Source organism: Stomoxys calcitrans, chromosome 1, assembly GCF_963082655.1.
Source record: "Stomoxys calcitrans chromosome 1, idStoCalc2.1, whole genome shotgun sequence".
Lineage (NCBI taxonomy): Eukaryota > Metazoa > Arthropoda > Insecta > Diptera > Muscidae > Stomoxys > Stomoxys calcitrans.
In genome coordinates, this window is record NC_081552.1 from 165216029 (window position 1) to 165229964 (window position 13936).

Sequence of the window (13936 nt, forward strand, 5' to 3'; positions counted from 1 at the left end):
AAAATTTGTCAACGCCGACTATATGAAAAATCCGCAATTACTTTCTGGGCAACCCAATAGTTAGGGGAACCTCATGTGATTTCGTACCATAGAAGAATAAGGCTTAGGCATAGGCAAAACAATTTTTTATAGCTTCGATTTTGCTATGTCCGTCTTTCTATCGGTCTGTCTATCCATTGTAATTGGTGTACAAACTGCGGTCGCAATTTTAGTCCGATCGTCTTCAAATATGGCACATAATTTTTTTTTGGCGTAGAGACGAAGCCTTTTGAAATTGGAAAAAATCGGTTCAAATTCGGATATAGCTTCCATATATATGTTCGTCCGATTTGCAGTAATATTAAAATAAAATGGTCATTTGTTGATCGATTCTATTGAAATTTAATAGAAGAATTTTCTCTTGACTCTTGGCATAACTGGTGAATTTGGAAATTGGTTCAGATTTAGATATAACTCCCGATTTTCACTCCAAGAGCCACTGCAAGCACATTTATTGACCAATCTTCCCAAAATTTTGCACAAAGCTTTCATTGACGACTACCAAAATATCTAAGAAGTTTTCTCGAAATTGTTTCAGATTAAGATATAGTTCCCATATATATGTTCGTCCGATGTGGAGATATATTGCAATAACTTTTTCCTCAACGAATACTACAATATCCTACAAGCTAGCTATAAATCCGTTTAAAATTAGATATAGCTCTCATATATATGTTCGTCCGATTTTAAAAAAATACTGCAATAAAATGCTCATTTGTTAACCGACTCTCGCGAAATTTGACAGAGCAAAAAAGTTGGATATCTTCTCACTATAGCGCTCACTATTCACAGTTGCGTTACGATTCGCATAATTTTTAAAGAAGTACGGTTCAATGATGTCACTAGTCCATAAACTGCACCAGACAGTGACTTTTTCCAGATGCGATGGTAGCTCTTGCAATGCTTCTGGCTGATCTTCAAAAAGAATAATTCTCCTTATTTACGTACCCATTGATCATAAATTAGATTCGAAATGAAATGAATAATAAGCGCGATGAACTTCTTTAACAGAGCACTCATTTTGGTAATAAAATTAAATAATTTGCAAGTGCTGTTCTTTTCTAAGACGATTCATGGTTAAATTATAAAACAAACTGAAGATGTTTGACAGTGAAACAAAACACGAAACATGCGTGAGCTGTTTAAACCATTGTTTCCAAAAAGATAATAGCTAAAATATCACCCTTTATATGGGTCAGAAACAAGGATATTTGCAGAACCAGACAAGTAAGTAAATGGAAAATTTTACTGAAATAGGAAAATTAACCTACGTTATCGCAAACTACCATAATGTATGTGTTTTTATACCCCTCATCATAGAGTGGGGGTATACAGTATACTTATCTAGTCATTCCGTTTCTAACACTTCGAAATATTGATCTGCGACCCTGAATGTATGTAGTAAATAAATTATTGATCGTCATGACATTTTAAGTCGATCAAGCGCCGTCCATCAATCCCTCTGTCCATCCGTCTGTTGAAATAATGATAGCATCTATACATATAAAGCTATTTGCTTGCAATTTTTCACAAACACTTCCTATCGATACAGATTGTTGCGGATTGTAAATGAGCCAAATCGGTCATGTTTTGTATATTAAGTTTGTTCTATGACATCCAATTACTTTACCAAGTAATGCCTAAATCGGATACTTGCCAGATAAATCTCCCATATAAACCGATCTTCAGGTTGTACTCCTGTACTTCTTGCATCCCTAGAGAGCGCAATTCTTGTCTGATTTGGCAGAAATATTCCATAATTATTTCTCCTAGGAATGGTTGAATCGGACCACAATATCCCATCCCATTTAAACCGATCATCTGTTTTTGAAGCATCTGCCAAAAAAAAATCCAAACCAAATATATAAAGAAATTCATTAGATTTGTTGATTGACCACACACTATCATTTGTTAGTTTATCCCTATAAAGAGAAAACGCACAAGAACTTTGTAAAAGCAGTCCACGATGTAGGGTATATAATGGTGATTTCGATTGTGCAAAAAAGTATAGCATTTTGTCGACATGCATGCAGTAAAGCCACCACCGGGTGTAGCGTTCGTTTGTAAATGGTGTCTAGAGAATGGAAAAATGTTGTATTTTTTACACCGTGCCAAGTCAACGGTGGAGAATATCGTACTTAGAATCAGCGGCTATCATTCAGGCAAATTTTGTTTGCACAGAAGAAGAAGAAGACGACTAAACTTGTTAAATGTTTGGATAAAATCAGCAAAATATTAAAAACTTATATAAAAAACGGAAAAAGTGAACGAGTTTTATTTAGGCAATGGCGTACTAGATGCATTGCTAGAACGTTCTTCGAAAGGAGATGCGATTTTTACCGTATTATTTGGTTGAAATGATTACATATACACATGAACAAGTTCGGTTGAAAATACAACAAGTAAAAGCATGCTAAGTTCGGCCGGGCCGAATCTTATATACCTCCATGGATACCATGGATCGCATTTGTCGAGTTCTTTTTCCGCCATCTCTCCTTAGGCAAAAAGCGATATAAGAAATATGGTCCGGTTCGGACCACAATTCAATTAAAGGGTGATTTTTTTGAGGTTAGGATTTTCATGCATTAGTATTTGACAGATCACGTGGGATTTCAGACATGGTGTCAAAGAGAAAGATGCTCAGTATGCTTTGACATTTCATCATGAATAGACTTACTAACGAGCAACGCTTGCAAATCATTGAATTTTATTACCAAAATCAGTGTTCGGTTCGAAATGTGTTCATTCACCGTAACGTTACGTCCAACAGCATCTTTGAAAAAATACGGTCCAATGATTACACCAGCGTACAAACCACACCAAACAGTGCATTTTTCGGGACGCATGGGCAGTTCTTGAACGGCTTCTGGTTGCTCTTCACTCCAAATGCGGCAATTTTGCTTATTTACGTAGCCATTCAACCAGAAATGAGCCTCATCGCTGAACAAAATTTGTCGATTCACTGAAAATGATTTCACTGAAAATGATTCACTGAAAATGATTTGCAAGCGTTGCTCGTTAGTAAGTCTATTCATGATGAAATGTCAAAGCATACTGAGCATCTTTCTCTTTGACACCATATCTGAAATCCCACGTGATCTGTCAAATACTAATGCATGAAAATCCTAACCTCAAAAAAATCACCCTTTATATGTTGGAGACCTGTGTAAAATTTCAGCCAATTCGAATAAGAATTTCGCCCTTTAGGGGCTCAAGAAGTAAAATAGAGAGATCGATTTATATGGGAGCTGTATCGGGCTATAGACCAATTCAGACCATAATAAACACATATGGTTATGGTCATGAGAGAATCCGTCGTATAAAATTTCAGGCAAATCGGATAATAATTGCGACCTCTACAGGCTCAAGAAGTCAAGATCCCAAATCGGTTTATATGACAGCTATATCAGGTTATGAACCGATTTGAACCTTATTTGACAATGTAGTTGAATAAGAATAAAATACGTCATGCAAAATTTCCGCCAAATCGGATAGGAATGGCGCCTTCTAGAAGCTCATGAATTCAAGTCCCCATATCTGTTTATATGACAGCTATATCAGGTTATGAACCGATTTGAACCATTCTCGACAAAGTTGTTGAATATCATAACAAAACACGTCGTGCAAAATTTCATTCCAATCGGATAAGAATTGCGCCCTCTAGAGGCTCAAGAAGTCAAGACCCAAGATCGGTTTATATGGCAGCTATATCAAAACATGGACTGATATGGCCCATTTACAATACCAACCGACCTACATTAATAAAAAGTATTTGTGCAAAATTTCAAGCGGCTAGCTTTACTCCTTCGGAAGTTTGCGTGCTTTCGACAGACAGACGGACGGACAGACGGACGGACATGGCTAGATCGACATAAAATGTCACGATGAACGAAAATATATATACTTTATGGGGTCTCAGACGAATATTTCGAGTAGTTATAAACAGAATGACGAAATTAGTATTCCCCCCATCCTATTGTGGGCGACATTTGCAAAATGTTGTCCCGTATAACGACAAAGTTAGTGAAATAGTTTTTAAGAATCGAAATCACCATAAGATTCCACCCGACAGAACATAGCACGTGTTTACTTGTTAAACCCACCACCATAGGATGGGGGTTATATTTATCTAGTCATTGCGTTTGTAACAACTAGAAACATTAATCTGCGACCCGATAAGGTAAATATATTATTGATCATCTCGACATTCTGATTCGCTATAGCTATGTTCGTCCGTACGTTTATCGAAATCACGATAGCGGTCGAACGCGTAAAGTTGGCCACTTGAATTTTTTCACCACCACCCAGAAATTGTGTTAGTATTAACTACTGTTAACTATTGAGTGCACTCCCTGTATTTCAAACCTTCTAAATTAATAAATAAACCGTTGAGAAAACCTTTAGTTGTTTACGAAAGTGTTTCGAGTACTTTATTTGCAAATCAGTGGACAGTGTGACGAATTGAGAATCTGCCACATCTACTGGAGATTTTTTCATAGGTATAATAAAGTATTCCATACATTCTTATTATTTTGCCATTATTAAAAATATGTGAAAAAAATATTGAAAAAAAAAAAACCGAATGCACTCAATTTTTTTCAATATTTAATAAATCAAACAGGGGTTATATGAAAAGTAAATCCAAAATAAATCAAGCACGGATTTTGTTTACCGATTTTGATGGAATTTAACAGAGGCTTTCAGTTGGGTTATAAAACATGTCATACAAAATTTCCTACAAATCGCTTGAAAATTGTTCCAAACATAATTTTAGGTGAAAATCGAGCGATATATATGTATGAGAGCTATATCTAAATCTCGATTTTTACCAAAATTCATCATTTATTTGTCTTTGAGCTATAAGAGTAGTGCGAAAATTGATTGGAATAAAAATCCCATCCTTATATTGATTACAAAAAAATGGCAAACAATGTAGAAAGGATACGCGACAGACGGGTATGACCTTTTATTATATTTTTACCAACAGAGCCACAGTAGTGGTGTAGCTTACAATATGTGTTTTTGTGCTAGGACCGAAAATACTCAACTGGACTCCTTAGAAATCACTACGTCTAATTTGGACCGTTTGCCAAAATATTGCTTGTTTTGCTTATGATAAATAGTAAATTAGTCGGACAATCTTATGAATATTCTTGGTAGTCGTAAATATCTAGGATGATCTACCCATGTCCGTCCGTCTGTCTACTGAAAACACGCTAAAGGCTTTAAAAATTGTGTGCAAATCCTCAGGTAGATTAAGCACGACTATGGCTACATCGGACTATATCTTGATTTAGCTCACTATATAGGCCGATCTCCCGATTTAGCGCCTTAGGCTCTTTAAAGCTCTATTTATTTCCCGATTTGGTTGGAATTTTGCACAATGATTTATGTTCAGATCCCCGACATATACGGTCCATGTCGGACTAAATATATTTTTATGTAGCCCCCAAACAGACCGCTCTTCTTATTTAAGGTCATCGGCCCATAAAATCTGAATTCATTAGCTGATCAGGCTGAAATTTAGACAATAATTTGTGTTAAGATCCCCTTTAACTGTGCCGAATATGGACCAAATCGGTATTAGTCTATATACAATACATAGTTCTTCCGATTTAAGGTCTCAGGCTCATAAAACCCGCATTTATTGCCCGATTTCACAAAAATTTAACACAGTGAGCTGTATATGGTTTAGGTCGGACCACTTTTGGTATAGCCACCATAAATATAGATCTCCCAATTGAAGGCCGCTGGAAAACTATGGTCATTGGTCATTTAAAGGCGCCGATAACTTGCCTTCTTATACCAAATATCACAGGCACTGAGCCTTTGAGCTGGTGCCACCCGGGCTTCGGATTTTATCGAAATGATGTTTCTATATACCCGAGGTGGTAGATATCCAATGTTCCGCCCGGCAGAGCTTAATGCTATTTTACTTGTTTTAATTTTTTGCTGTTGTTTTTTTTTTTTTGGTTGGGCTGTTGCAACCCCCCAGTAAAAATTTCTAGTTACTCCAATGGTTCGGCTTTCAAAAACAGTGCCAAGTACAATCACAATCGGTATATAACCTGAAATAGGTCCCATATAAACCGATTTCTCGATTATCCTTGTTCGGCTCGTACAAGCTTTAATTTTTGCCTGGTTTGGCAGAAATTTGGTACGTGCAGTAAAATTAGGCCCTCCAACCAAATCCATTTTGAATAAATTTTTAGCATCATCCATGGTGGTGGGTTCCCAATATTCAACCCGGCCAAACTTATCACCTCTTACTCGATTATTTTTTGATATTGACATTGTTAAGCGATTTAGAATACAACGTCTACGTTGTATTCAAGCCCCAAATTTAAATTATAGCACACCTGATAAATTTCGCAGACTTGAAAGATGGAATATGTTGTTGAAATATCAAACAAAGAATAAAAGTTTTGAAATTTGGTGGTAGAAATTTGAGACCCCATATTCAGGATTATAGATGCAGGATAATCGTAGCTTCAAAATAACACCCTGCCGTCACTATTGATAGACCATATGCTGTACATATAACTCTTTGAGCAGTTTGTGCAATTTTAACACTTTATGTACTTTATTCTATTATAAACCAGGATTCAATACTTCACATGCTCAAAGGACCAAAATGGAATTCTCTACCTAGCTCTCCACTATGTCTGCGTTCAAATTACAGTGACTGAGTAAAGATCTTTTTCCAAACATAGCCTTTTTGGGCAAACCCAAGCCTTTTTTAAACTCAAATCATTCCAAATTATTGACGCCACTGCAGACATGTCCAACACAATAGGAGTACAAGGACAGACGTCTGTTTGTATATTTTATTTAAATTGAAACTATTTCAGTTGTAAAATTCAATGATATTTCGGCTTTTGTTCTTCTGGGGTTTTGTGTAATTTGCAAAGTTTTGCTATTGCAGGTTTTTAATTTTTGGTTAAATGGAATTCTACATATAAAAACATTTTGATTTTGTGTATTCATAGACATAGGATGCAGTTCTGTTTGAAAATATACAGTGATGGAAACCCTGCATTGGCTAGTCTACGAATGTGTTAATTAATGAATGGATATAGCCGCTATAAATAAATATATGTTTCTATTGTACATTCTCCTAAAAGACAAAAATACTGGGAAATCATAAAGAGGAAATCTCATGGATTTTTATATATTTGAATAGGAATTACCTTCGTTAGGTGCTCAGAAATGATCAGAAATCAAGAGATCAGTTTATGTGGGAGTTATATTATGTTATGAACTAATCGGGATTATACTTTACTAGCCGAACCGGGACGGCTCCGCTGCGCCTTCTTTAACTCTCCAATATCTTTTAAGGGTTGGGACACTTCGCCCTGAATGTGTATATCGAATTCGTGCCACTGTAGCCTATGTCTGCCAATAACGTCGGACAAAATTTAAAGCGGTGGTGATCCCTCTATAATTCTGGCAACATTTGCCATACATCGTCATGTAAAAAATTCTTCCCATAGAGGTATCGAACTGCGGCACACCATTCGAATACGGCTATAAAAAAGTCCTTTTTTAAACCCTCCACTATAGGAGGGTAACTCCTCGGTAACTGTTTGTAACTCCTCGAAATATTCGTCTAAGACCCCATAAAGTATATATATTCTTGATATTTTCATGATATTTTAAGTCGAACTAGCCATGTCCGTCCGTCCGTCCGTCTGTCTGTCGAAAGCACGCTAATTTTCGAAGGAGTAAAGCTAGCCACTTGAAATTTTTATTAGTGTAGGTCAGTTGGGATTGCAAATGGGCTATAACGGTCCACGTTTTGGTATAGCTGCCATATAAACCGATCTTGGATCTTGACTTCTTGAGCCGCTAGAGGGCACAATTCTTATTCGATTTGGCTGACATTTTGCATGATGTGTTTTATTATGACTCTCAACAACTGTGCTGAGTATGGTTCAAACCGGTCTATAATCTGATATAGCTGCCATATAAACCGATCTGGGGTCTTGACTTAAGCCACTAGAGGGCGCAGTTATTATCCGATTTAGCTGAAATTTTGTACAACGGCTTCTCTCATGACCTTTAACATACGTGTCGAAAATGACATGAATCGGCTTTTAGCCTAATGCAGCTCCCCTATAAACCGATCTCCCTATTTTACTTCTTCAGCCCCTAAAGTGCGCAATTTTTACTAGATTTAGCTGAAATTTTACACAATGACTTATATTATGGTCTCTATAACTTGATATTTTTCCAATAACATTGCAGTTATTTTCTTTTATCCTTTGTTTGCCTAAAAACAGGTACAGTGGCAAGATCTCGACAAATCCGATCCATGGTGGAGGGTATATAAGATTCGGCCCGGCCGAACTTAGCACGCTTTTACTTGTTATTATTGATTTTAAACTTGAATCGATAAGCTTTCATTGATCGGTTCCTGGGTAAATTTTTACTCCACTTCCAAATATCTTTCTTTTGAGTTTAGTTTCAGGTTTAGAGAAACACTTGGCCCTTAATGTAAATATACGCGTCGTGCTCTAATTTCAAATACATTTTATATGAGCCCCACATAATGGCATGATCGGTAAATAAATTCTATTTGTGGATGATGTGGACCCCAGGGACTTTGTCCCGAAAATGAGTATCAATTTCCCGAAAGTCAATCAATTTAAAAATCGAATAGCTTTTATATGATAGGGAGGTGTTTTCAGGTAGGGCAAATGGCTCTTCAATTAGATATCAAATTCGATTTTTCTCTCAAGCACCTTTCGTTTGAGCTGTATCCAATACCAATCTCCGAGATCTGATGTTTTTAAAAACTAAGGTAATGAGAAGTGCTTTTTAGGGGAGGGATGGCACTCAGACATTTCGACTCAAATATGAATATAAAATTCGTGCTGCACTCCCAAATCCATTTAATGTGAGACCCATATTGCAATGGTCGATAAATATGGACTGTTTGGAGGGTGTTTTTGGGGCTGGGGCGGCCACCGGCACATTGCCCTGAAAATAGATATTAAATACGATGTTTACTCTCAAATACCTTTGGTTTGAGCTCTATATTGCCATAATCGGAATTTAAGTTCACATTAGGGAGTGCTTTAGGGCGTACCTCCAAACACATGGCTCCAGAATTGGATATAAAATTCGTTTTCTACTCTCAAATACCTTTCATTGGAGTACCACATTGTCATAATGGATTAATCAACCTATTTGTCTTATTTTTGGAGGGAAAAGCGCAGACTTGAACATAAATGTTAATGTCATATTCGTAATTTACTTCCAAATACCTTTCATTTGAGTCCCATATAGACATGGTCGGCTAACATGCCTATTTGGGAGTACTTGGGGCTACTTGGGGGTGGGGCGACCTCCCATTACTTGTACCTAATTTTTTATGCCATATTTGTAATCTAAAGTCAAATATTTTTATTTGAGGCCCATATTGACATGAATGTCGAATATATCTGTTTAGAGCAGTTTTTGGGTTGGGGAGCCCGCTGGGTACTTGGACCCAAATTTTAGTACGATATTCGTTTTCTTGTCTGCAATACGTTTTATTTGACACCCATATTGTGCCTATCGAACCACTTTTGATTTTGGATGGCGTTGTTGAGCTAAGAAAGGTTTATATGGTAGCTATAGGTTATGGGACGATTCATATCAAAGTGTTCTTGAAAACAGCACACTCTTGCTAAACTTGTATAAAGTGTTTGCTATGTTATTCTTGAAATAAAATCATTGAAATTAAATGATCTTGATTTTTATACCCTCCACCATAAGATGGGGGGTATACTAATTTCGTCATTCTGTTTGTAACTACTCGAAATATTCGTCTGAGACCCCATAAAGTATATATATTCTTGATCGTCGTGACATTTTATGTCGATCTAGCCATGTCCGTCCGTCTGTCCGTCCGTCCGTCCGTCCGTCCGTCCGTCCGTCCGTCCGTCCGTCCGTCTGTCGAAAGCACGCTAACTTCCGAAGGAGTAAAGCTAGCCGCTTGAAATTTTGCACAAATACTTCTTCTTAGTGTAGGTCGGTTGGTATTGTAAATGGGCCATATCGGTCCATGTTTTGATATAGCTGCCATATAAACCGATCTTGGGTCTTGACTTCTTGAGCCTCTAGAGGGCACAATTCTTATCCGATTGGGATGAAATTTTGCATGACGTGTTTTGCTATGATATCCAACAACTGTGCTAAGTATAGTTCAAATCGGTCCATAACCTGATATAGCTGCCATATAAACCGATCGTGGGTCTTGACTTCTTGAGCCTCTAGCGTGCGCAATTCTTATCCGATCAGAATGAAATTTTGCACGACGTGTTTTGTTACGATATCCAACAACTGTGCCAAGTATGGTTCAAATCGGTTCATAACCTGATATAGTTGCCATATAAACCGATCTTGGGTCTTGAATTCTTGAGCGTCTAGAGTGCTCAATTCTTATCTGATTGAAATGAAATTTTACACGACGTGTTTTGTTATTATATCCAACAACAGTGCCAAGTATGGTTCAAATCGGTCCATAACCTGATATAGCTGCCATATAAACCGATCTTGGGTCTTGACTTCTTGACCCTCTGGAGGGCGCAATTCTTATCCGATTGGAATGGAATTTCGCACGACGTGTCTTGTTATGATACCCAACAACTGTGTTAAGTATGATTTAAATCGGTCCATAACGTGATATAGCTGCCATATAAACCGATCTTGGGTCTTGACTTCTTAAGCCTCTAGAGGGCACAATTCTTATCCGATTTGAATGAATTTTTGCACGAAGTATTTCGTTATGATATCCAACAACTGTGCCAAGTATGGTTGAAATCGGTTCATAACCTGATATAGCTGTCATATAAACAGATCTGGGGATTTGACTTCTTGAGCTTCTAGAGGGCGCAATTCCTATCCGATTTGGCTGAAATTTTGTACGACGGATCTTCTCATGACCATCAACAAACGTGTTTATTATGTTCTGAATCGGTCTATAGCCCGATACAGATCCCATATAAATCGTTCGCTCTATTTTACTTCGTGAACCCCAATGGGCGCAATTCTTATACGAATTGGCTGAAATTTTACACAGGTCTCCAACATATAATTTAATTGTGGTCCGAACCGGACCATATCTTGATATCGTTTTAATAGCAGAGCAACTCTTTTCTTATATCCTTTTTTGCCTAAGAAGAGATGCCGGGAAAAGAACTCGACAAATGCGATCCATGGTGGAGGGTATATAAGATTCGGCCCGGCCGAACTTAGCACGCTTTTACTTGTTTGGTTTTGTTTTTCTTGGAAGTCCATAATTCACAATTCAGTACTTATGGCAATTGATGCGGAGCTCATTGTGATTAATTGTCGAAATCTATCGCTCAATATCAAGCAGCATCGATCGACCGATCTTTACCATATTTAGGTTAGATGGTGGGAGGCTTAAAACAATTCACTCATTTAAATTTCAGCGAAAACGGGTAATAAGTAAAGCTTTTATGGGCATCAGACCCTTTCTCGGCATATCGGTCTATATTGTCCGATCTGAACCATGGGTCGGACGTCGGGAGGCTTAAAGTTACTCACTGTTTCAAATTTCATCGAAATCGGGTAATAAATTCAGCTTTAATGGGATCAGACCCTTAACCGGCAGATCGGTTAAAACAACGCACTGTTCAAATTTCAGAGAAATCGGGTAATAAATAAAGCCTTAATGAGCCTTAGATTCTTAACCGGCAGATCGACCTCTATGGTAGCTATATCTATATATAGTCCGATCTTAACCATATTTGTATCAAATGTCGGGAGGCTTAAATCAATCCACGCATTTAAATTTCAGCGAAAACGGGTAGTAAGTAAAGCTCTTACCGGCACCAGGCTTAAATCAACTCACTGTTTTAAATTTTAGCGAAATCGGGTAATAAATAAAGCTTTTGTGGGCTTCAGACACTTTTACGGTCGATATGCATGCAAATATTGACCGTGACTGCGCCTTAAATGGTCCAACCGCTTAGTCCAATTTTGGCATACTCTTTCCAACATTTCGTCCGGTTATTCGTGAGAATAAAATCTACAATGTTGACTTCCAATGCGTCAATTGAAGAGGGCTTGCCTGTATAGACATGAGCTTTAACATAGCCACCAAAAATAGTCTAGGCGGCCAAATGACCGTTCCCGAACGTGAAATAAAATGTTCACCGAACTCGCCTCTCAATAAGTCGGTTGTTACGCGTGCTGTGTGGCATGTGGCACCGTCTTGTTGAAACCACATGTCATGCATTCTGGGCAAAAAAATTGGATATCATCTCACGGTTGCGCTCAGCATTCACATCTTTGAAGAATTACGGTGCAATGATGCCACCTCACCAAACTGTAACTTTTTCTGGCTGATCTTCACTCCAAAATCGATAATTCTGCTTATTTACGTACCCATTGAGCCAAAAATGAGCTTCGTCGTTCAATGGAAGAAACGCGCGATAAAGTTTCTTAACAGTTCACACATTTTGATAATAAAATTCAATCATTCGCATGCGTTGTTCGTTTTTAAGGCCATTTATGGTTAAATAATAGACCAAACTGAAGATGTTTGACAGTTAAACAAAACACGAAACGTGCGTGAGCTGTTTAAACCAGTGCGGCAAAAAAGATAATAGCTAAAAAATCAGGGCAAATATACCACATCATTCAAAAGGACACCCAAAATCGAAAATAAAAATTCCTATTATGTACCTCAATATGGTTAATTGGGATTAAATACATGGTCTGTTTAAATGTCATATATATTGTAGATACTGGCGATACAAACAAGCTGATTAACAAGCCTTGTGAAATTAGGAGGAAAAAACCTCCTTTACCATATTGAAAGGAATTGTACAAAAACCAAATTATTTAAATTCCTACACATTGGGTTTAAAAGTAATTACGTAAAACACTCTTCGATTAATGTATACGTACATATGTAAGTAAACTCCGAGAAATTGTCGAATACCCATTTCCATGAACCTTTAAATTGTTTATATTTAAAAATATCGATGTTGGTAAGTGTGTGACTTGACATTCTATATTTCATGTGATTCATAAAAAGTCAGTTTTTTTTTTGCTTCCGCAATTTGTGCTAGTGTTTGCAGTTATCTTTCTACTTACTCACGAGAACAACCAACAACATTGCCTCTTAAAACTCTTTCATTCAACTCAACACTTGACCATAACGAAGGACTGTGCTGTCGGCCATCACACCCATACACACCTCCACACACATTCACACACACAGAGTCAGAAATAGTCTTCCACAAACACCTACTTACGGGTCGAAAGAATAATGAAATGTTACGGTTTTGGTAGAGGCCTTAAAGCAACGTATTTTTGCATAATTATAGGTTTTGGACTACACCCAGTACTACATGGATTTGCAGACGGCGAACACCCTGGGGGAGCCTAACTGGGTGCCAGAATACAATCTTACACATTACTATGCCCTGAGTGATATATCAGCGATTTCTTTGCACAATTTTGTGGATCGCTTTACCAGCAACGATGGATCCTGGTTTGCCAAGTAAGTTCTTTTTTGATTTTTTTGTTCCTTTTTTTCTCTGTTTTTTCTACTTCCAATTTGAATTGCAAACATATTTTTTCTCGACACTTTTTCAGTTTATGCTTGTCTGCCCAACCCATCCATACCAGTTTACCCGGCCAGAATGTGTTCTGTGCAATAACTTTGAAAGGGGTGGGTGAATCGCAGGCCATTGGCTGATTCAGTGCAAGGGAGAAATTAATTTTTTGCTGTTGCTGTATAAAGTTTGTTGTATTTGGCAGCAGTTGCCAAATGTTTGTTTATGCTAATTTCTTTGAAATCGAATTTTAAATAGCTGTAACAATGTAGCTTAACGTACGAGTGCTATTTTCAAAATTTCAAATCTTAGATGGA

At 37.4% G+C, this 13936-nt stretch overlaps 1 protein-coding gene across 4 annotated transcripts in view; it reads left to right on the top strand.

Annotated features, from left to right (window-relative positions):
- LOC106091595 (uncharacterized) overlaps positions 1-13936 on the top strand; it is a 1079098-nt gene that overhangs the window by 994609 nt on the left and 70553 nt on the right. For all 4 annotated transcript variants that reach the window (XM_059363025.1, XM_059363031.1, XM_059363034.1 and 1 more), the window contains one exon: positions 13389-13564. In XM_059363025.1, the coding sequence (XP_059219008.1) occupies positions 13389-13564 (176 nt within the window). The remainder of the gene's footprint in view (positions 1-13388; positions 13565-13936) is intronic.